The sequence below is a fragment of the Salvelinus sp. IW2-2015 genome, linkage group LG9 (genome assembly GCF_002910315.2).
Source record: "Salvelinus sp. IW2-2015 linkage group LG9, ASM291031v2, whole genome shotgun sequence".
NCBI lineage: Eukaryota > Metazoa > Chordata > Actinopteri > Salmoniformes > Salmonidae > Salvelinus > Salvelinus sp. IW2-2015.
In genome coordinates, this window is record NC_036849.1 from 15,394,707 (window position 1) to 15,420,407 (window position 25,701).

The following is a 25,701-nucleotide window of genomic DNA, read 5'->3' on the forward strand; positions in this document are numbered from 1 at the left end:
TATGCGGTCTTCACCGCGTTAAGAAACTTCTGCACAATCTGGAAAACATTATGACAAAATAGATTGTAAATGAAAACATCTTACCTAGCGAAAAAGTGTTTTAAGTTGAATTTCTCATTATTATTATAAATTTACTAACAGGGTGTCCTGGATGTTCTGCCTTAAGTTTCTCAGACACTGGTCCAACATACAATTCTCTGGAAAGAAGCATCTTGTCAATGAAGTCCATCTCCATGAGCTTCTTGGGTGTGGTGATGCTCAGCCTTGAGGAAGCATGCCATGAAAGTGGTGATCACTTCAAGCTGCTTGTCATGCAGCTTGTGGACAAGGGTTTGGCTGTCCTGTAAATTAATTATGTCACGTTAAAGGAAAATTAGACTATTTTATGACCACACAGAGAGATGGTTTGCAGTTAAGGGCAAATGCTCTGCTTATATGTCCTTCCAACTGATGAGACCTAGAGAGTAGGCCTAGTATATCATTTTTTTTTTATCCAAAAGGAATTTAGAATTCACTTTAAATGTGAAAATACGCACCTGGGAAACCATAACGTACTCCTTCAACATGGGAAGCAGACAGTAGTGCAGCTCTCCAACCAGATCTTCTTCACCACGTTGCAATGAAACATGTGCCAACAAAACCATGTAAGCCCACTTACAGAGCGTTGGACCTGGTAGCCTGTCAACCTGTGACCCACCAAGTTTCTCAAAAACAACATCTGATACAGTACCTTTGCTGATTTGTAAACTCAGGACCATGGGACAATCACCCGAGCCTGGCTGTGCCCGGCTCACCAGCATTATGCCATTAGTCAACACTAAACTTACATGGCCTTTCAATAAACAAATCAAAACGCACTAGCAAAATCCTGACTTCCCCTACCCTTCATACTATCTACCTCCATACTAGCACTGTTGCCGTGTGCCATCTCCTTCTTCCCACAAACCAAAGTGACAGCTATCCCTGGCAGTGCATTAGTTTAGTGGGGCACATTGAGCACCTCATTGGATAAAATACAGACATTAAAGCAGGTCATGAAAGCCAGTGACATAGATACAAAAGTAAACACAGACACCCCACCACCCTCTTCAAACACACACCTGGCAATTATTTGGGGATTAAGGTCAATACAAGGTCAGTAGCATACAGTGTCCCCCCTCCCACACACATACATACAAGCGCACACAAATAGATTGAGTTGTTTTAATTAAATATCTTTGCACTTTCCTAGCCATGCAAATGCCTCAAAAATGTTAATACACTATGTACCACAATGTGAGATGGCATGTATGATTCCACGATATAAATGTAAAATCACAAAATAAGCGGTAGGAAACATTTACAACAAATCGATGACTATAAACTTTCACACTATCACCACCAATCTGATGTAAAAAGGATGAGTAATTCCCCCAATTTGATGTGTTCAAAACGTGAGCTTGTGTAATGTAGTAACACACATTGTCCACATCAAGGAAAATAGCATATATAAAATTATTTAATACGGCAAAAATGATTCCATATTTTAATTCAGGATGATAGTAAATGATGCAACCTCGCAAACTTTTACAATAATCACATATTTCTCACTACATTAACCATTTAGACTTAAAACATGCTCGTGTTTTGAAATTATTTACTATTTATTTTGATGATCACATTATTGACATTTAGTTTAAATGGATTTGATTAGCCTGTGTTTTTTTGGAGAATTATCGTATAGCGTTCATTGTTTGTCACGTCACCTAACACCCTACTGTTAACCGGGTGCTCTAGAAAGAGTTCCCATTGTGACTACGCAGCAGCCCAAGAATTATCCCTCCCTAAAAAGAGCAGAACAGGCGGGAGCTTGACAGCCCGCCGTTCCGCTCTGTGGACAACGAATCCCATTGTTGAGGGCGGAGACACAAGCATCTCATCACTATATCCAGTATCTATGGTGGTGATCACACAGGGAGAAGATCCGTTCGCACCTCTCTTTTATAGTTCAACAGGTGATACACTGCGTCCACGCACTTTGTGAGCCCCCACCACCACAAAAGTTATTTTTATGGATCTACACGATTCCCGTGGATTACCTATTTTGAGCTCAAAACAGGAAATATCGTCAAAAAGTGACGAGTTTGCATCCCTGATACAGGGACTGTGATAAACATACACTCGCTCACACACACTCATTCATTCATTCACCGGGCATTGGGCTCATGAAAAGAGTTGCAGAGAGAAGGGATGAACAAGAATCGATGACATCTTTCTGTTCTCTTCCTACCATGCTGGTATCAGCATTCACTACTAAACACACTCCCACATCACACCACTCACAAGTTAGCATGAAGGTTAGATGGAGGATTATGGATAGAGACTATGTGGGAAGATTTGAGGCATTCGTAATTAAACACTTACCCTTGAGCAGAGGCAGGGGCGTGAGCTCGATGGGTTTGCCCTGAGACCGGAATTGGGACGAACTCTGCGACCGCTTTTGCTTGGCCTTCCTGACAGACTTCCGTGAAAATCCGTCCACTTTGTCCACAGATGGAGGTGTGGTGGCTGCCGAGGACATAGCCCTGCTGTAGGAGGGGAGATAACATGTTGTAAGTCTCTGCTTAACATATAGCAACACATAAAAAACACAAGACAGTGTGCATGTGCAAGTACACTACAAGACCAAAAGTATGTGGACACCTGCTCGTCGAACATCTCATTCCAAAATCATGGGCATTAATATGTAGTTGGTCCCCCCCTTCACTGCTGTAACAGCATCCACTCTTCTGGGAAGGCTTTCCACTAGATGTTGGAACATTGCTGCGGGGACTTGCTTCCATTCAGCCACAAGAGCATTAGTGAGGTCGGGCACTGATGTTGGGCGATTAGGCCTGGCTCGCAGTCGGCATTCCAATTCACCCCAAAGGTGTTTGGGGTTGAGGTCAGGGCTCTGTGCAGGTCAGTCAAGTTCTTCCACACAGATTTCAACAAACCATTTCTGTATGGACCTCGCTTTGTGCACGGGGGCATTGTCATGCTGAAACAGGAGCGCACAGAATTGTCTAGAATGTCATTGTATGCTATAGCGTAAATATTTCCCTTCACTGGAACTAAGGGGCCTAGCCTGAACCATGAAAAACAGCCCAGACCATTATTCCTCCTCGACCTAACTTTACAGTTGGCACTTTGCATTGGAGCAGGTCACGTTCTCCTGGCATCCACCAAACCCAGATTAATATGTAAGACTGACAGATGGTGAAGCGTGATTCATCACTCCAGAGAATGCATTTCCACTGCTCCAGAGTCCAATGGTGGCAAACTTTACACGACTCCAGCTGACGCTTGGTATTGCGCATGGTGATCTTAGGCTTGTGTGCGCGGCTGCTTGACCACGGAAACCCATTTTATGAAGCTTCCGACAAACAGTTATTGTGCTGACGTTGCTTCCAGAGGCAGTTTGGAACTCGGTAGTGAGTGTTTGTTTTTTTATTTATTATGGATCACCATTAGCTGCTGACTTTTCCTGGGGGACAGCAAAATGAAGGCAACTGAGGACAGACGATTTATACACGAACTGACTTGTTGGAGAGGTGGCATCCTATGACGGTGCCACGTTGAAAGTCACTGAGCTCTTCAGTAAGGCCATTCTACTGCCAATGTTTGTCTATGGAGATTGCATGGCTGTGTGCTTGATTTTATACACCTGTCAGCAACAGGTGTGGCTGAAATAGCCAAATCCACTAATTTAAAAGGGTTGTCCACATACTTTTGTATATATAGTGTATGTCCACGCCGTACCTACATGCACACACAACAGCACCACCAGCAACAATGCTGCTAGTGAGGCTGAAAGCTGTCATTTGAGTGCAGACACTCTTGTGCTGAGAGGAAGCTAAGGAAATGTCCAGTGATGTGTGTGTTGCTGATTATGCCTCATAGTCATTGATTAGGAGCACCAGGAGGGGAAGCCAGAAAGACACTGTACACAACCACAACCAACAGCCTGCAAACACTAATAAGAGAATACCAACTTTACTGCACTACAACAATTTGTTTTATTATTTAACTAGGCAAGTCAGTTAAGAACAAATTCTTATTTACAATGACGGACTACACCAGCCAAACCCGGACGACACTGAGCCAAACTGTGCTCCGCCCTATGAGACTCCCAATCACGGCCGATTGTGATACAGCCTAAACCAAAATGGCGCATATGCGCCGCCTTTAATCCACCAATTTAGGCAATTCATAATTGGATTACTACGGGTCTCAGACTCTGTGTGTGTAATAAGAAGAAACCCACAGCGTAGCGGAGTGAGGGACAGCATTGACAGAGACGTGGTGCAGCAGGGTTAACAAGAATCCATCCATCAGGTCAAATTCATCCAACGTCTAACACATTATAACTGGTCAAGGGACAGGCAGGGAGACAGAGAATAGCAAGCAAACTAAAGACACTCAGCCCTGAAACTAGACACACAATCATGTCATGTAGCCTGCCCTGAGAATATGAGTGGCATTGTTAGCTATGGCTTTATTAGCCTGTTTACTGACCCACGGGTGAAATAGTTAATCAGATGGTCGTAACTCTCGTTCCTACTGCTTACCTGCATAGCCACGCAGGCCTGTTACCATAGAAAAACAACATCTAGAAAGCACAAACAAGTCCTTTTCCGCAGAAAAATATTGTGATAGTTTGCCATTGAAAACTGGACAGGCCTATTCAAATATTATACAAAGTGAGTCCCTGGAGCCAGAGAACATGCCACAAAAGCCTACAAAAAGCCATGCAAACACCACCTGCCACCATGCAGTGGAGACTTAGGCTACAGCCGATGTAAACCCAAGCACACAGCGGTGTGTGCTATTCCACATTACAATCACCTCTGGACAGTGGCAATAGTTCACCACATATCACCATCAGTTCTTAGTGCTCACTCACTGACCAAACAACAAGCCCTAATGGTTGAGGCATGGGTGCCGCTGCTGCTTCACAGCACAAAGCCATTCCCCTCCCATGCTTCTTACATAAGTGACCAGATGACATCCACACAGGCTGGGGGGGATTAAAGACAGAGGGAGAACACACAGAGAGCAACAGCGGGAGAGAGAGCAACAGCGAGAGAGGGAGCAGGGAGAATGGGGAAGAAGAGAGCAACACACTACAGGAAGTTAACAAATATCAGCAGGCCCAAGAAAGCTCCTCTTATTACCAGCCAGGGAGCTGGAGAAGAACAAATCACAAACACAGAAAAGAAACAGGAGGGATACACTTAAGAACACAGGAGCGAAAGGATGGACAGAATTGATGAGGGGATCAAGCAGATGTGCCATACTGCAAACTCCCTATTAACCTCCTCCCCAGCATAGCTTCAGGTTTTATTTGTCACATGCACAAGTACAGTGCAAGCCCTTCCCAACAGTGCAGTATTCAAAAACAAAAACACAAAAAATAACACATACGCAGAAGGAAAAAAATGGAGAATGGAAGCAATATATAGGGTCAGTGGCAGTACCACATTTACAATGTACAGGGAATCTGATACTGGAGTAGTTGAGGTAGATATGTACATGTAAGCAGGGATTGGGAGAAAGTGACTGGTTGCAGGATAAAAAATAAACAGTATGGCAGCAACATAAGTGGTGGGTAGTACATGTATGTGAGTGTGTGTTCAAGTAAGTGTGTGTGCAAAAGTTCAGTGTGATAGGTGGATATATATTGAACAGAAATATAAACACAACATGGTCTCATGATTCATGAGCTGAAATAAAATATCCCAGACATTTTCCAGAAGCACAAAAAGAAAAGCTTATTTCTCTCAAATGTGGTGCACAAATTTGATTACATCCCTGTTAGTGAGCATTTCTCCTTTTCTAAGAAAATCAATCCACCTGACAAGCATGGCATAACAAGAACCTGATTAAACAGCACAATCACAATAAAAGGCCACTCTAAAGTGTGCAGTTTTGTCACAAAAATGCCACAATGTCTCACGCTTTGAGGGAGCGTGCAATTGGCATGCTGACTGCAGGAATGTTCACCAGAGCTGTTGCCAGGGAATTTAATGTTAATTTCTCTACCATAAGCCACCTCCAATGTCATTTTAGAGAATTTGGCAGTATGTCGAACCAGCCTCACACCTGCAGACCGTGTGTAACCATACCAGCCTAGGAACTCCACATCCAGCTTCTTCACCTGCGGGATCGTCTGAGACCAGCCACCGGGACAGCTGATGAAACTGAGGCGTATTTCTGTCTGCAATAAAGCCCTTTTGTGGGGAAAAACTCATTCTGATTGGCTGGGCCTGGCTCCCCAGTGGGCCTATGCCCAGTCATGTGCAATCCATAGATTAGGGCCTAATGAATTTATTTAAATTGACTGATTTCCTTATATGAACTGTAACTCAGTAAAATCTTTGAAATTGTTGCATGATGCGTTTACATTTTTGTTCAGTGTACATGTAAACCGGTGCGCAAAGGACCTGAAAATAGGACCTGCTTACTATGGCTAAATAAAACTAAAATCTAGAAGGTTTCTGGGAAAGGGAAGTGGTATTGTAATCACAATAGTTTAATCCTAATTCTGCATTTAAACTGAGGATAGGCGTTAGACAGTAGTCCGGACTTTTCCTAGTAACGAATGTATACTGAATCATGAGAACTGACAGGTGACATTAAATTATGACCCGGTCAGTTCCTGATAGTCTATAATGATTGCACAGAGCTCAGGCACATCATAAAGCAAGGCAATCCCATAATGCACCAAGCCCAAACTGGCAGGCGCCCAGAGAAGGCTGATAAGGTGGGGGAACAGTGACTAAGAATTGGGCTATATTACAGTCAGGCACATGGCATAGGCACTTACTCCCATCATAAATACAGGGGACTTTGGATGCTAAGTTATCTTGGCTGGGACATGATGTTTACCTTCCTCAATGTGACATTCAAAACCCTTCAGAATGACCCGGTGGGACACATAAAAATTGTGTGTACACACGCACGCTCACTCAAACACACACAAGAGACAAATACTGGCACACACCTGTGCTTCTACTCCAGCAAGATTGGCAGGATGCTTAAATCACAATCATGTACACCTACAGTGTGAATAAATTGTTCAAGATGATTCACTGGGTTTATGCATTTTCTAAGAAAAACATGTTTTGCAGAAATAACAAAAAAACACCATTCAAATTAAATCTCAATCAAGCCACCCTTTTCTGTATGCTTTCATAAACAAAATAAAGACCACACCAAATATGCCACTGGAGAACATCTGGCCAAGGACTCTAATAGTACACACGGGTTGTCAAAATCTTCATTCCAAACGGCAAGGCTCAGAAATGTCACAGTATTCCTCAATCAAACAGGGACAATGTATGTATGATGACGATTACATTTCCTCTGAACCTGGCCTTCTGGGCAAGCCTCCACAAGAACAAATGGATTAATGTTAACATTATGCACATCTAGGAAACCCTTGGTTAGTTAGCCCACAAACTTCTATTAAAACCGGGTTAACCACGATTGTTGATTAAAATGCACCGATAAATATTAAAATACGCATGGGTAAAATTTAACGAACTAGCTATAAAACAAATCCATATTAAAAACCAATCTAGCTAGGAACATGTACTTGTTTACATGGACCTTCCAATTGCCCCATGCTTTCTTTGGTGGAACATGGTTTGATAACAAATTCGATGAAGCACACCCTGACCACTACATAATGACTGCATTCGCCTGTCAGCTGGAAACCGAGTGTAAATTCTCTCTATCTCTAGTCAGAGCGTGAAAACATATGCTAATCCATATCCATCTCAAAGATACCTAGCTAACGACCTTTGTTGAGACATTCCGTCAACACCAATGTAACGTAACGCAATGCAAGTGTTGACGGTTGTATTGCTATAATAATAACTAGTGGATAGCATAGGCTCAGCATCAACTCTCTCTCTATTTATGTTGAACAAACACGTATAGTAGCTAGCGAAGTCAAGATCACAGTAATTGGTGCTAACGTTAGCTAGTTAGCAACCTAGCCATCCGACATTTCCACCTAAAACAAGCGTCCTCTTCAGTGTTTGTCGTTAGCTAGCTGTACTTACAATATACTGTTTTGGTCTTAACACAATATAATTTAATACTGGTAATATTGGTAGTAATATGAGCAAAATATAAGATTATCGTTAATTAATGGCTAGTAACGACAGAAAGTTAGCTAACGGTTAGCCAGCTGCGATGTTGGGTCGTTCGCTAGCTAAATTTGTCAGCCAGTCATAGCTAGGTAGCTAACTAATGTTAGCGAGTTACATGAACGTTGCAGGAATGAGGACTGTGTGTGTTACATAACGTTGTATAGCTATCTAGCATTTTAAAAACGATTTAATTTAGCAAAAATATGTATTCTAATATGTATTCTACTGACATCAAGTTGTGAAAACGAGCTGAACATTAATCCCACACATCTCTCGATATGGAAACTAGCTAGCTTCTAATGCTAACTGGCTAACTGGAACCACACGTACCCGAAACAAGATAGCTGCAGACGAACGAGAATGAGCCGTATCGTACATTACCTTGATCCTCTGAGGCTCTGTGGTTCGAAACGAAGACGGTGGCAAGTAGTTATCCTGTATTAGACGATATTAAACTAAAATGCTTCCAGTCTCGTACAAGTAGCCTCTCGCAAGTAGCGGAAAAAACACCAGAAAAGGCTATCTTGGCCTTTATTAGACAGCCAAACCCACGAGCACCTTTTACCTTCTAACGAAATAATCCTCCGAGTCCCATTAATAACAAAATACGGATGTATAAAAATATTAAGCTGAGTCAATCACATTCCCTAGTTATGAAGGAAATCACTTGTTTACACCACACCTCTGTACTTTAGGTTAATTTTCTTTAAACAGTGTTTTATTTGGGGTAATCTCTTTTCACCCTATTGTCAATATTACTGGGCTGAGTCCATGGCACACAAAACAGAGATACAACTAACCGTGATGCTCGGTTTGGATCTAAACACGATGGTGATTGGTCGGTTTGAAAGACGTAATGGATGGGGTTGGATGTTCGACAACGTCCATCACTGCGCGAGTTGAGACGCTCATAGAGATGAATAAAAACAGGTAGGTTGAAGAGCATGGGACTAGGAAAGAGATTGGGCAGAAAACGAGATGGGAATCTCGAATCCGCCCCATATGGAATGAAGCTAAACCTGTCCAAGGCCCAACCAACCCCGCACTGAAGGATGGTTTTGAACAGGCGAACACTAGCTACTTCTCTCAAATAGAATTGTATTGGTCACATACACATATTTAGCAGATGTTATTGCGAGTGTAGCGAAATGCTTGCGTTCCTAGATCCAACAGTGCAGTAGTATCTAACAATTCACAACAATACACACAAATCTAAACGAAAAAGAATGGAATTAAGAAATACGTCAATATTAGGACGATCAATGTCGGAGTGGCATTGACTAAAACACAGTAGAATAGAAAGCAGTATATGAAATGAGTAAAGCAGTATGTAAACGTTATTAATTAAAGTGACTAGTCTTCCATTATTAAAGTGACCAGTGATTCCATGTCTATGTAAATTCAGCAAAAAAAGAAATGTCCCCTAACTGTCAACTGTGTTAATTTTCAGCAAACTTAACATGTGTAAATATTTGTATGAACATAACAAGATTCAACAACTGAGACATAAAATGAACAAGTTCCACACACATGTGACTAACAGAAATGGAATAATGTGTCCCTGAGCAAAGGGGGGGTCAAAATCAAAAGTAACAGTCAGTATCTGGTGTGGCCACCAGCTGCATTAAGTGCTGTAGTGCATCTCCTCCTCATGGACTGCGCCAGATTTGACAGTTCTTGCTTTGAGGTGTTACCCCACTCTTCCACCAAGGCACCTGCACGTTCCCGGACATTTCTGGGGGGAATGGCTCTAGTCCTCACCCTCCGATCCAACAGGTCCCAGACATGCTCAAGGGGATTGAGATCCGGGTTCTTCGCTGGCCATGGCAGAACACTGACATTCCTGTCTTGCAGGAAATCATGCACAGAACGAGCAGTATGGCTGGTGGCATTGTCATGCTGGAGGGTCATGTCAGGATGAGCCTGCAGGAAAGGTACCACATGAGGGAGGAAGATGTCTTCCCTGTAATGCACAGCGTTGAGATTGCCTGCAATGACAACAAGCTCAGTCCGATGATATTATGACACACTGCCCCAGACCATGACAGATCCTCCACCTCCAAATCGATCCCGCTCCAGAGTACAGGCCTCGGTGTAACACTCATTCCTTCGACAATAAACGTGAATCTGATCATCACCCCTGGTGAGACAAAACCGCGGCTCGTCAGTGAAGAGCACTTTTTGCCAGTCCTTATCTGGTCCTGCGACGGTGGGTTTGTGCCCATAGGCGACGTCGTTGCCGGTGATGTCTGATGAGGACCTGCCTTACAATAGGCCTACAAGCCCTCAGTCCAGCCTCTCTCAGCCTATTGCAGAGCACTGATGGAGGGATTGTGCGTTCCTGGTGTAACTCGGGCAGTTGTTGTTGCCATCCTGTACCTGTCCCCAGGTGTGATGTTCGGATGTACCGATCCTGTGCAGGTGTTGTTACGTGGTCTGCCACTGCGAGGATGATCAGCTGTCCGTCCTGTCTCCCTGTAGCGCTGTCTTAGGTGTCTCACAGTACGGACATTGCAATTTATTGTCCTCATGCCTCCTTGCAGCATGCCTAAGGCACGTTCACGCAGATGAGCAGGGACCCTGGGCATCTTTCTTTTGGTGTTTTTCAGAGTTAGTAGAATGGCCTCTTTCGTGTCCTAAGTTTTCATAACTGTGACCTTAATGTGGCCTACTGTCTGTAAGCTGTTAGTGTCTTAACGACCGTTCCACAGGTGCATGTTCATTAATTGTTAATGGTTCATTGAACAAGCATGGGAAACAGTGTTTAAAGCCTTTACAATGAAGATCTGTGAAGTTATTTGGATTTTTACGAGTCTTATCTTTGAAAGACAGGGTCCTGAAAAAGGGACATTCTTTTTTTGCTGAGCTTATTTAGGGGCAGTAGCCTCTAAGGTGCAGGTTGGACGACCCGGACGACACTGGGCCAATTGTGCGCCACCCTATGGGATTCCCAATCACGGCCGGATGTGATACAGCCTGGATACGAACCAGGGACTGTAGTGACACCTCTTGCACTGAGATGCACTGCTGTGCCACTCGGGAGTAACCGGGTGGGAACCTGCTAGTGATGGCTATTTAACATTCTGATGGCCTTGAGATAGAAGCTGTTTTTCAGTTTCTCGGTCCCAGCTTTGATGCACCTGTACTGACCTCACCTTCTGGATGCTCGTGGGGTGAACAGGCTGTTGATCGGGTGGCTAGGGTGGTTGATGTCCTTGATGATTATCTTTTTGGCCTTCCTGTGACATTGGGTGCTGTAGGTGTCCTGGAGGGCAAGCAGTGTGCCCCCGGTGATGCGTTGGGCAGACCGCACCACCCTCTGGAGAGCCCTGCGGTTGCGGGTGGTGCAGTTGCCGTACAAGGTGGTGATACAGTCCGACAGGATGCTCTCAATTGTGCATGTGTAAAAGTTTGTGAGGGTCTTAAAGGCCAAGCCAAATATCTTCAGCCTCCTGTGGTTGAAGAGGTGCTATTGCACCTTCCTCACCACACTGTCTGTGTGGGTGTACCATTTCAGATTGTCAGTGATGTGTACGCTGAGGAACTTGAAGCTTTTCACCTTCTCCACAATGTGAATAGGTGCGTGCTTCCCTCTGCTGTTTCCTGAAGTCCACGATCAGCTCCTTTGTTTTGTTGACATTGAGTGTGAGTGTGAGGTTATTTTCCTGGCACCACTCCGCCAGGGCCCTCACCTCCCTGTAGGTTGTCTCGTCATTGTTGGTAATCAGGCCTACTACTGTTGTGTCATCTGTAAACTTGATGATTGAGTTGGAGGCGTGCGTGGCCACGCAGGCATTGGTGAACAGGGAGTACAGGAGTGGGCTGAGCACGCAGTGTGCAGTGCGATGGCGATTGCATCGTCTGTGGATCTATTGGGGCGGTATGCAAATTGAAGTGGGTCTAGAGTGTCAGGTAAGGTAGAGGTGATATGATCCTTAACTAGCCTCTCAAAGCACTTCATGATGACAGATGTGAGTGTTACAGGGCGATAGTCATTTAGTTCAGTTACCTTTGCTTTCTTGAGTACAGGAACAATTGTGGACATCTTGAAGCAAGTGGGGACAGCAGACTGGGATAGGGAGAGTTTGAATATGTCCGTAAACACCCCTCTCGGTTTCCCATTAATTATATTATTTAAATAGCACACACACATTACGGATAGAAGGCGAGGATTTACAATAACAGTTGGCTCTATTTATCCACTGAGATTAAATTATATTTTTTCAGGAAATGCACCACATCAACTGTTACATAATAAATACAGAAATAGTACGGATAAGAATAATACCTCAAAAACAGAATGGCAATTAGTGAAAATATTTTTTTAAATTACAACTCTGAAATTTAAAATATACAAGCATTTGTTATCGGGGTTGATTTTCAACAGTGACACTATGCAGTAGCTATAGTATTTAATTAAACTATATATAGTGCATTCAGAAGGTCTTCAGACCACTTCCCTTTTTCCACATTTTGTTACGTTACAGCCTTATTCTAAAATTGATTACATTTTTTAAAATCCTCATCTACACATAATAATACCCCATAATGACAAAGCAAAAACAGGTTTAAATATTTTTTTGCAAATGTATTAAAAATAAAAAACTTATTTACATAAGTATTCAGACCCTTTGCTATGAGACTCGAAATTGAGATCAGGTGCATCCTGTTTCCATTGATCATCCTTGAGATATTTCTACAACTCGATTGGAGTCCACCTGTGGTAAATTCAATTGACTGGGCATGATTTGGAAAGGCACACACTTGTCTATATAAGGTCCCATAGTTGACAGTGCATGTCAGAGCAAAAACCAAGCCATGAGGTTGAAGGAATTGTCCGTAGAGCTCCGAAACAGGATTGCGTCGAGGCACAGATCTGGGGAAGGGTACCAAAAAATGTCTGCAGCATTGAAAGTCCCCAAGAACACAGTGGCCTCCAAGGGTCTTTTCACAGTCCCCAGGTCCAGAACAAATTCACGGAAACGTACAGTATTATACAGAGGCATGAGTGCATGGAATTCCCTTCCATCTTTTATAGCGCAAGTGAACAGAAAAACCTGGTTTAAAAAAACGAATAAAGCAACACCTTATGGCATAACGTCTCTCCCCCAAATGACCTACTTCTTGTGTGTATGTACTGACATGTATGTGTAACTGATAGATGGACACACACCCACACACATTACATGTTAATGTTTTTCAATGTACAGTATGTAAATTGTAAAGTATTTTGTCTGTAATGTCTTTTTCGTTGTGTCAGTTCCCAGTTAGACTAGCTGTCGCCACTGGTGTCGGCTTATGGGGATCCTAATAAAACAAATAAATAAAAAAATCCAGAGATCCTTACCTTTGCCTCGATTCGGCAGTTTCGTCCAGAAAACAATGGTATTTGTAGTTCTTTATGATAGCCACATTAGCAGCTATTTAGCATTTCATTTTCTGCGGGTAAATACAGGCAAATATATTGATAAAAGTCACCTTGTCCTAGAGAGATTTACACAGTTATCAAAACGTCACTCCAGAGTAAGTCTACATGACACTCAACCTTTGTTTTAAGAGTTTCTAAAATGAATGGTAGAAAAACGATTGGAACAAACTCCCTGTTTGACTGCTATGTTTTATGGGTATTATGACTCATACTATGTTATTCTAATGGGAATATTTTAAAAAGTGCATATTGTTAGACCAGAAGTTGCAACATTTTTTCTTTCAGCTTTGGTCATCTTGAAACTGTTCAGCCCCAAAATTATTTGTTGTTGTTGTGGTGAAATAATCAATATAGACAAGATCCAGCATAATTGAATCATTGTTACATAAAGTGTGTGTGTGTGGTGTGGGGGGGGGGGGGGGGGGGGGGGTGTCAGGTCAATTCATACTTGACTGCTAATCTAATTAAAATAAGATGCCTATGATGAAACTGATATTAGCTGACTGACTGATAAAGACAATGCTACAAAGATATTAGCATATAACAAAAAAAATGTATTACCTTGATTTTCCAACTCATGTACAATTAATGAAAAATAGACATTGGCACACCACAGGAAGCAGCAGGCACAGTAAACCTAATGAATGAAAAGCTCGTCTCTGAACATACAGTACATACACAGCAGAGTCCCTGCACAGCAACTGCCATGTTATTCCACTCTGTGCCATATGAGTGCAATGAAAACTACTCCTCTGAATATGAAGAAGTACTGAGTGCTCTGGTTCTGAACCCTGGCCTTTGTGACCACAGGGTATGTTAATTAGGTGACAGGAAGGTATGCTTTAGATCAGCTAGTATTAGTATTCTATATCTAAGAAATACCAGTTGGTTTTAGCTAAACAAGTTGGGAGAAACACAGTAAAAAAATGTATATGGCTATTCAATCAAATTTTTAGACCAAGTGGTTAAAAATATTATGAATCCATTCCTGGGATAATTATAATATTACTTTCTGCCCAACAAGCAAGAAAGTCCTATGTTTAACACAATGTTTAAAAAAAAACACTGTTTATTTGATTACATGAATCCAAACGAGTACTCTTTTAGTGCAAGAGGAATATTGATTGAAGGAATAGACTGCAGTCCTGACTTTGATGACCCTTTATTGCGGCCGACTCACACTGAAGGGTGTGAGAGGCTCGTCTGCACCCAGCTGACCCATTTCCCACAGATGGAGGCCCTCATCGAAGTCCTTTCCTGCCCCGCACATTGGACTGGCTGAGGAGCCCGGGTTGAGGTAGGGGGATTGTGGAGGCCAGGTCATCTGATGCAGTACTGTGGTTGCATATTTCTGCATTACCAAATGAGGAGAGAGACAAACTTCACACACCAGTCAGAGTTATACTTAAACTACATCTTTAATAATAATAAGCTTTGCAATAACATTTTGACTTTCAATGATGCACCATTTCTAATGAACCATTGGAAGTCACTACAGAAAATTACAAAGATATTTTATAGCCAAGATACACCTCTCTCAACCTACATGACAAACCACAGATCTTAGGAACAGTTCACAAAGGTTATGATTTGTATGAAAGATATCTATAAAACATAGCAGACAGTTACTGCTGTGTCAACAGTTTTCATTGTAAAGACCAGTGTCTGGCCCTCTTACTCCAAAAGGGAACCGCCTCTCGCTGGTACGGCATAGAACAGAACCATTAGCTCATGTTCTCTGGAATGCTCTTTAGGTTTTATCACCCAAAGACATCGTAAATCTCCTCTGTCTGTGTTATCTCATAGAGGCCCATCCTCAGTAGAACACACACACACAATAGTTAACAGAATACTCTATTCTGTCGAATACAACCCTTATAATGTAATACAAGCATTATACCATAATCTTGCAATTTTCCACGACACTACTTACATTTTCACTTTTAATTCTTCACATATATTTATTATGGCATCCTCCCCCTTCTCTTGTATGATATGTGTGATCCTCTCCACAGCCAGGTAAGTTGAGTTCCAACGTGTTTGATTTGGATGGATCAACTGCAGTTTGCACTCATTCTCTACAACCACAGCAGCTAAAATTGACCGCCCCGTTTTATTCCACATGGCTTGGCATTTGGCAAGACACCTGGGCAACCTTTTGTAGCTATCACTATTTGTTCCTGCCAACGCTGAATCTATTGTTGCAATGAGGTTCAGCAGGTGACATGCACACCGTTGATCGCTGAGGGAGTTGATATTCTAGGCCACTGTCATTTTCCAGGAAGGAATATGTGTCTTGGAATTCAACTTCTCTACTGCTTCCTCAGCTGAGTCTCGGTCTGCTGACTCAACTGCCTGGCTATGCTCCCCAAAAACATTGAATGCTTTGATGAAGTTTGATACACTGTCTGTTGTGGTTCCTTGGTTCGTAGTTGCAGAGCTGAACATATTGTAGTTTGTCATCTGTCTGGATGTTTCCTCTGTATACAAAATGACTGCATCAATCTGGGCAAAATGTATATAGCCTGACCAGTTTGGTTTTATACAAATTAACTTAAAACAGCACATGAAGTGCAATCTGTATTTGGGCAACGACAACATTTTTGTTTTGGCTCTGTTGTCCAGCACATTGGATTTTAAAAGATACAATGACAATGGGGTTAAAGTGCAGTCAGCTATAATGTGTTTTTATTCATATCAAATGAACCATTTAGAAATTACAGCATGTTTTGAATTATGTCACTTTCCAAATACATACGTATGTTGGGGAATATTGTTCTTTCTTTTCCCCAGTTATAAGAACTATAGTATTACCAAACATGATTTTTGGCTATTATTCGAAACTCAGTGATCCAACCAGATATAACGGTAGCTAACGTTAGGTAATAAGCAAGCAAAAATAAGATAATGCACATACCTAAAAATCCCAGGTCTCAAAATGATTTATTTATTTTATCTTCACAAGTTCATTAATTTCACTTTTAGCTATCCCCAACAACTTACATTATGGGATGGCTAGCTATTAGCCACCAAAATGTCAATGCGGTAGCAGCCCGCACAACAGCTTATAATTCCTTCAGCTGTGTAAAGACGTTGGTCAGGGTTAGCTTCTAACTAGCTAGTAACAGGATGAGCTAGCTAATGTTAGCATTATGCTACAGACTGAATGCAACTGGCTAGTAGCAACACTTTGTTAGCTACATTACATAGCCTACACAACAACGCCATTCATGGCGATAAAATATATTTAGAACTTTACTTTTCGCACCATTACAAGTTTCCTCAAGTTTGACGGAAAGTTTTTGTAGGCAGCCACCTCCACCATCTTTGGTAAGCAGAGCTTACATTCCATAATGTGAGGATCTGTGTTTATTGCACTATAACCCAATACTACATCACGTGATTGAATATTAGCAACTGTTGGCCTGGGCGCCTGGGTGTCTGTGTGTGTGTGCTGGAAGTAACAGTTAGCCCCAGATAAGTGTGCTGGGAAGCTGTGGTTAGCCTTGAGCGAGAACAGTGTGCTTTCTATGCAGGTGCAAGAGGCTCAAACAATGTTACAGAGCTGTCTGACCTCAGTCTCTGGGGTGTGGGAGCATAATCTACACAGCAACAGCGCCAGACACCAAGGAGCGCCAAGAGGCTGGGACCAGTCTGAGCGCCAGCGATAGGCTGAGCARAGTTTAAACCACGCTCAGCCTCTACTGTGATAAGCCAACAGACGGGTTGGAACTACGTCTGTCACAGTATAATTACAGCTGTTTACTTACATCCTGCCAGTTCTCTGTTCTGCCATGCGAGGTGATACAGAGAACCCGTATATACGAAAATTGCATTTACCATTTATCGCTTGAGTTTAATAAAAATACTTAAAGTATATTCGGTGACTCTGAATCACATTTTGTCCTGATACCAGATTTGAATTGACGCAAATCCCTTATATGGTGACCCCGACGTGATCTGGTGAAGGACTTCGCTGGAAATTGGCGTGCCAGCCAATTGACCATTGCTGTCGTCAGACGGGTGTGTCTCACAACTCCAGACCGGTCAACTAAAAAGGTAAGCAGAAACCTATTGTGAAAAACTACATTTCTGCACATTGGCATTATCCAAATTTAGTTTTGTGAGACAATTGTTTGATGTAAGTGACCAAATTATATGATTGATAAAATTTGAAATATAAATAACAATAGCCGTAAGAAGCGTATGTTGTGGTGAATGCAATTTTGATTGGCCAAGTAAACGTAGGTATAAAAGCTGTCTCTTATACACATCTAGATGTGTATAAGAGACAGGTGTAAGCGTAGGTGTAACAGCGAATGTAATGTACTGGATACTGGGTATCAAGTTTGATTGTAGTTAATAAGTCAGGGACTATTAACAAGAGTGAGTGAAGTCCTGGAACTACTGTTGTCAGAACGTATGAGTGATGTACATTAGGTATTAGTCGGAGTACTAATACTGGTTTGAATGATCTGCGGATAACGGCGAGGACCGTTATCCACAGGCGAGGACCACAGGCGAGGACCTGTGTTATACTGAGATTGGCTTACTGAGTGACTGGCGTACAGTAGGTATTAGTCGGCGTACTAATACTGGTTTGAATGATCTGCGGATAACGGTACAGGCGGGGACCTGTGTTATACTGAGAATGGTTTACTGATTAAAGTTCATTGGGTATTAAGTCACAGCGCTACTGCAAAGTTTGAATGACCTGCGGGTATTTTTGAAGTTATAACATTTAGCTATTAAGGGTGGTAATAACGCTGATATAGATTTTACATTAGAATTCACATTATAATTGAGACTCTAATCCCATTAAATAAAAAACAATTGAAAATGAATAGTTAGGAGAGAAGCCAAGTGTGTATGATTTAGGTGAGAAGCCTAGGTGAGTGTGGGTGAATACTTATATGACAGTGAATGAAGTGTGTTAAGGTGAGATGCCGAGTTTGTATGGTGTAAGTTGAAGCTTACTGGTGTGAATGAAGATTTAGAGACGCTCAAATCGTATGAAAGAAGTACACTTGATATTTCAGTAGGAGCTGGTATCAGTTTGAATGAGGTCAGGGACCTACAGATGAGATGTCTGTGCCAGAAGTTAAATCATTGAGTATTGGGGAGGTATAGATTAAATATTGATTGTATTAAAGATTTGTTCTAAATGTATACTAGTTATACATTTCCCCATTGCAGGTTACTGTGACTGAGTTGATTGCAAACCGTAGTTCGGTATAAGTAGAGAATAACTGTATCGAGATTGGCCCTGAATTTATACGTACCCCATTGTGTGTGACTGCGACTAAGTTAAATGTGTATTTGCTAAACAACCCTGTTTTTCAGTTAGTTTTCATACCCTTCCAGTTAAACATTTATTCTGATACAAGTAGTGAGTGATTATATCTGGGGGAAAGGTGTATTAAGATAAAATTATAGAAAAGTGACAGTGTAATTAATAGAGGGCGAACAAATTTATGCCCTAATTTCTGAACATATATCCCTATTTGAACGCAAACTAGAGACGCGATTTTATTCTGATTTGAACTATTTTGTCCATTATCCCGTTATTTAAATAAGTCTCTATTATGGATCACCAAGATATTGAAAAAGTGTTGAAAACGTTGAAATCATCGTTTGAAATAAATGGTGGAAAAGATGGAAGAGAGTGGAAAACGGAGGGAGAGTTACGAAGGGGTAAACTTAAAGATGCCATGGAAAAGGCAAAACTAAAGGAGCGCATAGGGTTGGCTATGCTGGAGAAACTTTCTGCCTACAACGCGGGAGACTCGGGTTAGTATCTCAGCCTTGGCACCGAGAGACTAAAATTCATTCTGATTGTAATTCAAACACTGATATGTTTTGCCGGGAGAGATACGGTTAGTAAGTGTTTGTCTAGGATATAAACTGAACGTTTTAATAGCTTGTTTAGGTTAAATTGAAAGACTAATCCATTCTAAATGATAGCGAGGCGCTTTCGATGTGATACGTTGTGTTGCCTAAATGATCTGCTGGAATAATGTATAGAGACTGGAGTCATATTTAAATTATTAAATCATAGAAGACAGTTAATAACGGAGAGATACGATAAAGTTGTGCCCATCGGAATGTTATTATTGTTATGGATTGACTGACATGCGATATAAATTTAGCGAGGTACATGGTGTTTTAAAAGCTTGCGATAGACTTAAAGGTTTTGTTGTTGCTAACTAACGTTGTGATATCATTGAGTTCTAACGTAAAACTGTTTCCTAAAGTAGAATACACCATGAATGGGTTTTAGATATAACCATTAAGGAAATTTAAAACTAATATCGTCAGGGTAGTCTAAAAAGATGCTAAAACTAGCAACAAAAATTGCTAGGTGGCCATCACGGATTGTTGGCGCTCACTGGGCTATATTTGGCTATAAGAGAGGAAAGTCAGAATAGTTTAATCGTAAAAGTTTATGATAGCTCTTTATTGATTTTTAGTTCGAATGTCTAGGTAACACCAGTGAAATTTAACAGAAAGTGAAGGTATATTAAACCTCTACCACTTCTCTCTCCCGGATCCGGGATCCTCCTCATCAAAAAAGCTGACTAGCATAGCCTAGCCTAACGGGACAGGGATATCATATAATATAATTTTCATGAAATCACAAGTCCAATACAGCAAATGAAAGATAAACATCTTGTGAATCCAGCCATCATTTCCGATTTTTAAAATGTTTTACAGCGAAAACACAATATGTATTTCTATTAGCTAACCACAATAGCCAAAGACTCAACCGCATATTTTAACCATGTTTCTACCGCATAGGTAGCTATCACAAAACCGACCAAATAGAGATATAATTAGTCACTAACCAAGAAACAACTTCATCAGATGACAGTCTTATAACATGTTATACAATACATTTATGTTTTGTTCGAAAAATTTGCATATTTGAGGTATAAATCATAGTTTTACATTGCAGAAATAGCACCGAAGCAGCCAGAATAATTACAGAGAGCAACGTGAAATACATAAATACTCATCATAAAACATTTATGAAAAATACATGGTGTACAGCAAATGAAAGATAAACATCTTGTGAATCCAGCCAATTTTTTAAGTGTTTTACAGCGAAAACACAATATATATTTCTATTAGCTCACTACAGTAGCCAAACACACAACGCAATTTACTCCCCGCCAAAATAGCTTGCACAAAACCGACAGAATAGAGATAAAATTAATCACTAACCTTGAACAACTTCATCAGATGACAGTCTTATAACATCAGGTTATACAATACACTTATGTTTTGTTCGAAAATGTGCATATTTAGAGCTACAAATCCTGATTATACATTGTGAATACGTAGCATCGATTCACCAGAATCTCCAGAGATATTTTGGACACTCACCTAATCTGACCAAAGRACTCATCATAAACTTTACATAAAAATACTTGTTGTATGGCAAATGAAAGATACACTGGTTCTTAATGCAACCGCCATGTTAGATTTAAAAAAATAACTTTACCATAACAAACAGCTTGCGTTATTGCGAGACAGCGCTCGCCAAAACGGCAGAGAATAGGAATCAACATTCATTTTCCACAGAAATACGAAATAACATCATAAATTGTTCTTACTTTTGCTGAGCTTCCATCAGAATCTTGTACAAGGAGTCCTTGGTCCAGAATAAATCGTTGTTTGGTTTTAGAATGTCCTTTTCTTCTGTCGAATTCGCGCCACAATGCTAGCCAATGTTGATAACGTTCTCATTTTCTCTCGACCCAAAGAACGGAAAACTCCAAAAGTCCCAATAAACGTTGAATAATCTGATAAAACTCGGTTGAAAAAACCTACTTTACGATGTTATTATCACATGTATCAAATAAAATCAGAGCCGGAGATATTCGCCGTGTAAACCGAACGCTTATCAGAAGACAATATCGAGGTGCTTCGCGCGCCTTGGTAGAGAATTATCCACACCAAGGCGCGCGAAACAAAACTTCTAATATTCCATATGTGAGTGTGTCCCTTTAAGATATTTAAACATGGAAATCCCCTCTAACCCAAACGTTTACTACAAACAAAACCTAGTAATTATAACTGTCCCTTTAACATGAAATCAGCTCCACCGGCATGTTAACTTCTTGTCAATAGGGGGCGCTGTTTTCACTTTGGAAAAAATCGTGCCCAAATGAAACGGCCTCGTACTCTTTTCTAGATCATACAATATGCATATTATTATTACTATTGGATAGAAAACACTCAGACGTTTCTAAAACTGTTTGAATTATGTCTGTGAGTAAAACAGAACTCATTTTGCAGCAAACTTCCATGCAGGAAGTGAAAAATCTAAAAAGAGGCTCTGTTTCAGGGCCTGCCTATTCAATTGCCTTATATTTATCGATATGCATGCACTTCAATTTGTATTTATTGTATGCTGCTCTTTCTATGCCATTTTAATATTTGAGAAATTAACCAATGATATTAGGCCACTCTTGGCCATGATTATAGACACCTGTGTGTCTTGACACTATATAAACGAGTCATCCCGCAGTGTCTGTGATTGTACCCTGATGAAGACAGCTTGCCTGTCGAAACGTTGGTAAATTAAATATTTTTTGCATCTGAGCTCCTAGACTGTGCGGCTCTCCTTTATTTTCAAGTTTTCTACTCCGCTAGCCAGCACCTCGCCTAAATAGGTGTGCGTTTCTTTTTCTTCTAGTGGGTAATGATGGTGGCAGGAGTGCGAAGTGCTGGGCAGCCTGGCGCCCTCAAGCGGGAGCATGCGTGACAAGATGTTGACTACAAACCATCATAATTAGGTTAATTGCGGGATTTCTTCGTATTTTCAATAGCATTGGGTCTATGATATTGACTAAAATATGGGTTTCTGATTGTAAGTATTGGTATGTTTTACCTGGACAGATTCTGCCCACAGTGATTGTTTAAGATATAAACTGAACGTTTTAGCAGCTTGCTTAGTTCAAATTGAAAGGCTAATTTATTCAATATAAATAGTGAGGCGATTTCGATGTAATACGTTGTCTGTTGCCTAAATGGTCTATTGGAATAACATATTGAGAATCGAGTCGTATTTAAATAACTGAATCCAATAAGGGACAGTTACCTACATCTAATGAATTCTAATAATATATCTAAATATAATAATATTTCTAATATATCTAGATATCTAAACATGGGTATAACTTATTGCAGGATACAACTGCAATGAACTGAAGTTGTAGGCAGGAAAAGGCTCTGGTATTCCAAAATGTGTTTTTTCCTTATGAATTGACTGATGTAGTTTGTACATTTGACAAGGGGCGAAAATCTGATATCAACCTTGGAGGGTACAATTACATGAAATTTTCTCAGGAGCAATTCCTGAGGGGGACACCAAAAGTAGTGCTGTAACACAGACTATGTTGTAATATGTTAAATGTATATTGAGGGACCATAATCACTACTACTGGATAATTGTTATGTACAGTAGTTAACTGAAGGCTTGTCCTAACTTGTTTAAATCATTATAATACTAMTAATAATAATAGTTATAGCAATGTTCCTTATCAGTGCAGTGTTCCTCTCTCTTGAAACGTTTGCAAGAGTTTGCGGTTCTATAAATTGTGGGTGTGGCTGATATGGTTTTGTGTCATCACTGAGGTAACTGGACGATGCTGTGCCACTGTCCCCTATACTGGTGCTGCTGGCAACAAGGGTGACACCTGGTCCTGCCGTGGCTGAGACACTGTCCTCTGAAGTCTCTCTCCTTGGCTCTTTCCCTTTCACCACCCTCACTGACTCAGTCTGTCTCCTAGAAAAGAAATAAGGTGTTTGCTGTACTCCTAACTACCGGTACCCAAAACTACACAATTAATCACAACAGCAATACCATTGCCTTAAACAAATCTTGGTTCAGTCACCAGTTTAAATTGAGAGTGGGGGTATTCATGGCATTTTACAATTATGTCCCTATTTTACAAATCAAAAATATTGAGAACCTTTCATAATGTTGCCAAACAAAGACTCAACAAACTTACCTGAGACTCCCTGTCTCTGCCAGTCTGTCCCTGCATATCTGTCCCCAGCTCTGCTGTCTGTGTGCCATCTGTTGCCTGCTCTGCCTAATGACATCATTGTGAAATATTTCCATTAGCATTTCACTTCTTTCTTTTGAACATTTTATCAACTGGTCTTTGAGATATTAGGCTACTAGAGTTCTTACTTTGCGTTTTGGTGTACTGAAAAATACTCTGATGTCCGTCTTTTTACTTTTTTCTGACATTTTTCTACCTGGCTGGCTGGCTGACCGGATCTAGCTGCACACACACATTTACACAAACACATTGCTGCAACGTTTTGAAAATTTTAACATAGTTTGTTTCAGTATGGCAGGCTTCCAACAATAGCTGAATTTGCAAAGCTAGCGAGCACCAATTCCGTTTCTGTGGTGTTGCTATAATCTTTGCTACCTGGTTAAAGGTGAAAAAAATAAAAAATTCACTAGCGACAATTAGCTTTTGCAACGAGACCATTAAATATATTTTAAGACAATGGTATGAGAGAGTGAGTTCTGTTCAGTTTGGACTTCAGTATTATCGCTAACCTTATCACAGGGACTTTGAAGCACTACAGCTGCATGCTAATCTGTGAATTAATTGACGATAGCAAATTATCCATCTTTGACGACGCCACATAAATGGATAGGTACTAGCTAGCTTGATAGTTAATGTTTGCTTTAGTTTGCGCGCTAGCTCTGCAAATTCAGCTAGTGTGTGAACCTGCAACATTTAAAATATATACATTGCTAAGGCGCGCGATTGACTGGATTACCTCACGTCAGTTACGGAGTGCCTTTCGGACAGTAGATACGAGCCCTCTATTCCTTGCAAGCTTAAGAACTGGCAGTGGATCAACCATTGTGGGGCAAAGGGCGGGGGGGTCGCAATCTTATGAAACTTAAAAACGCACTATTAAGTGTCTATAATCAGCACAAGTGCTTTCATTGCGTATTATTAATATTATTGAAATTACATAGTTATGTTTACAGTGATATATTGGGGGGGACAAATCATATTTTCCCCAGGATGGGGGGGTCGTGTCCCCCCCGTCCCCCCTGGGATTTCCGCCTATGCATTTGGCGCATTACATGTTACTTTTAAAGTCTTGGACATTTCATAAGTGTGAAGCCGAAAGAGAAGAGAAAGTTGTCAAGTTTGTTTTTAACCTTAAGATAGAGGTAAGCGCTGAACGTTGTTCAGAATGGGTATATACAGTATATATTTTCCTACTGGTAAGAATACAAGTGTTTCCATGTTTTAGACCGCTGGTGAAAATGAGTCATGCTCTCTAAGCTATATCGGGCTGTAAGGGATTCTGTGGGACATTTGCAGTAGAGGTCTGAATAGTTGAATCGGAAACGTTCTTTGATCATTTCTGATTACTGTTGCTGGGTTTTATAGTTTAGGTAACACCAGTTAATTTGAGCAGGAAGTTAATGTATTCTAACATTATAATCTGTTTCCATTACGTGGAACAGTGTCTGGTCATTAAAGTGGTTTGCAGTTTGAGTTTGAGATTGACATTTTTACAGGGACAGTGGACATTAATCAACGTTTCAGTAAAAGTGCCGGTTTTAGCCAGCCGGCTAATTTTCAACCGCAGTCCCTTATTAAAAACATTTACAGTAACAATACAGACAATCACAGAGCAATAGCACAAAAAGCAACAAAACAAAATACATAAAAGCAACAAAGTGTTTCAACACCTCACAAGCTACAGGCAACATGGAAAGTGACAATACACAGCTAGGGATTATGTTCACAAGTCTGATTGGCCTTTAGCCAGGTCTTCATGGTTTTTGTGAAGGTGTGATATGTGGTACAGTTGTGTGTGTCTGATGGCAGGGTGTTCCAGACATTGGAAGCTCTCACAGAGAAAGCAGATTGACTAAAAGGTGCTTTTCCTTAAGGGAACTATACAGTCACCTCTCATGGCATACCTTGTGGATCTGCTGCTATAGGTTTGGGTTTTCTGTTTAACAAAAGTACTGAGTGGAGGGGGAGCCAGGCCATTTAGGATCTTGAATACAAGACATGCATCGGTGTACTGCAC

The 25,701-nt window shown here is 41.0% G+C and overlaps 1 protein-coding gene and 1 long non-coding RNA gene across 2 annotated transcripts in view; both read right to left on the bottom strand.

Annotated features, from left to right (window-relative positions):
* Positions 1–8,966, bottom strand: part of ppp2r5eb (protein phosphatase 2, regulatory subunit B', epsilon) — a 33,619-nt gene extending 24,653 nt beyond the window's left edge. Inside the window, exons 1-2 of the mRNA XM_023994418.3 lie at positions 8,562–8,966; positions 2,404–2,567 (exon numbers count right to left, since the gene is read on the bottom strand). Coding sequence (XP_023850186.1) covers positions 2,404–2,560 — 157 coding nt within the window. The 5' untranslated portion in view covers positions 2,561–2,567; positions 8,562–8,966. The remainder of the gene's footprint in view (positions 1–2,403; positions 2,568–8,561) is intronic.
* Positions 8,967–23,126: 14,160 nt separating this feature from the next.
* Positions 23,127–23,900, bottom strand: LOC139028233 (uncharacterized). Its single transcript, XR_011480416.1, has 3 exons — positions 23,813–23,900; positions 23,628–23,711; positions 23,127–23,401 (listed from the first exon to the last, which is right to left on the bottom strand). It is a non-coding gene; the product is annotated as an uncharacterized lncRNA (long non-coding RNA).
* Positions 23,901–25,701: the final 1,801 nt, after the last annotated feature.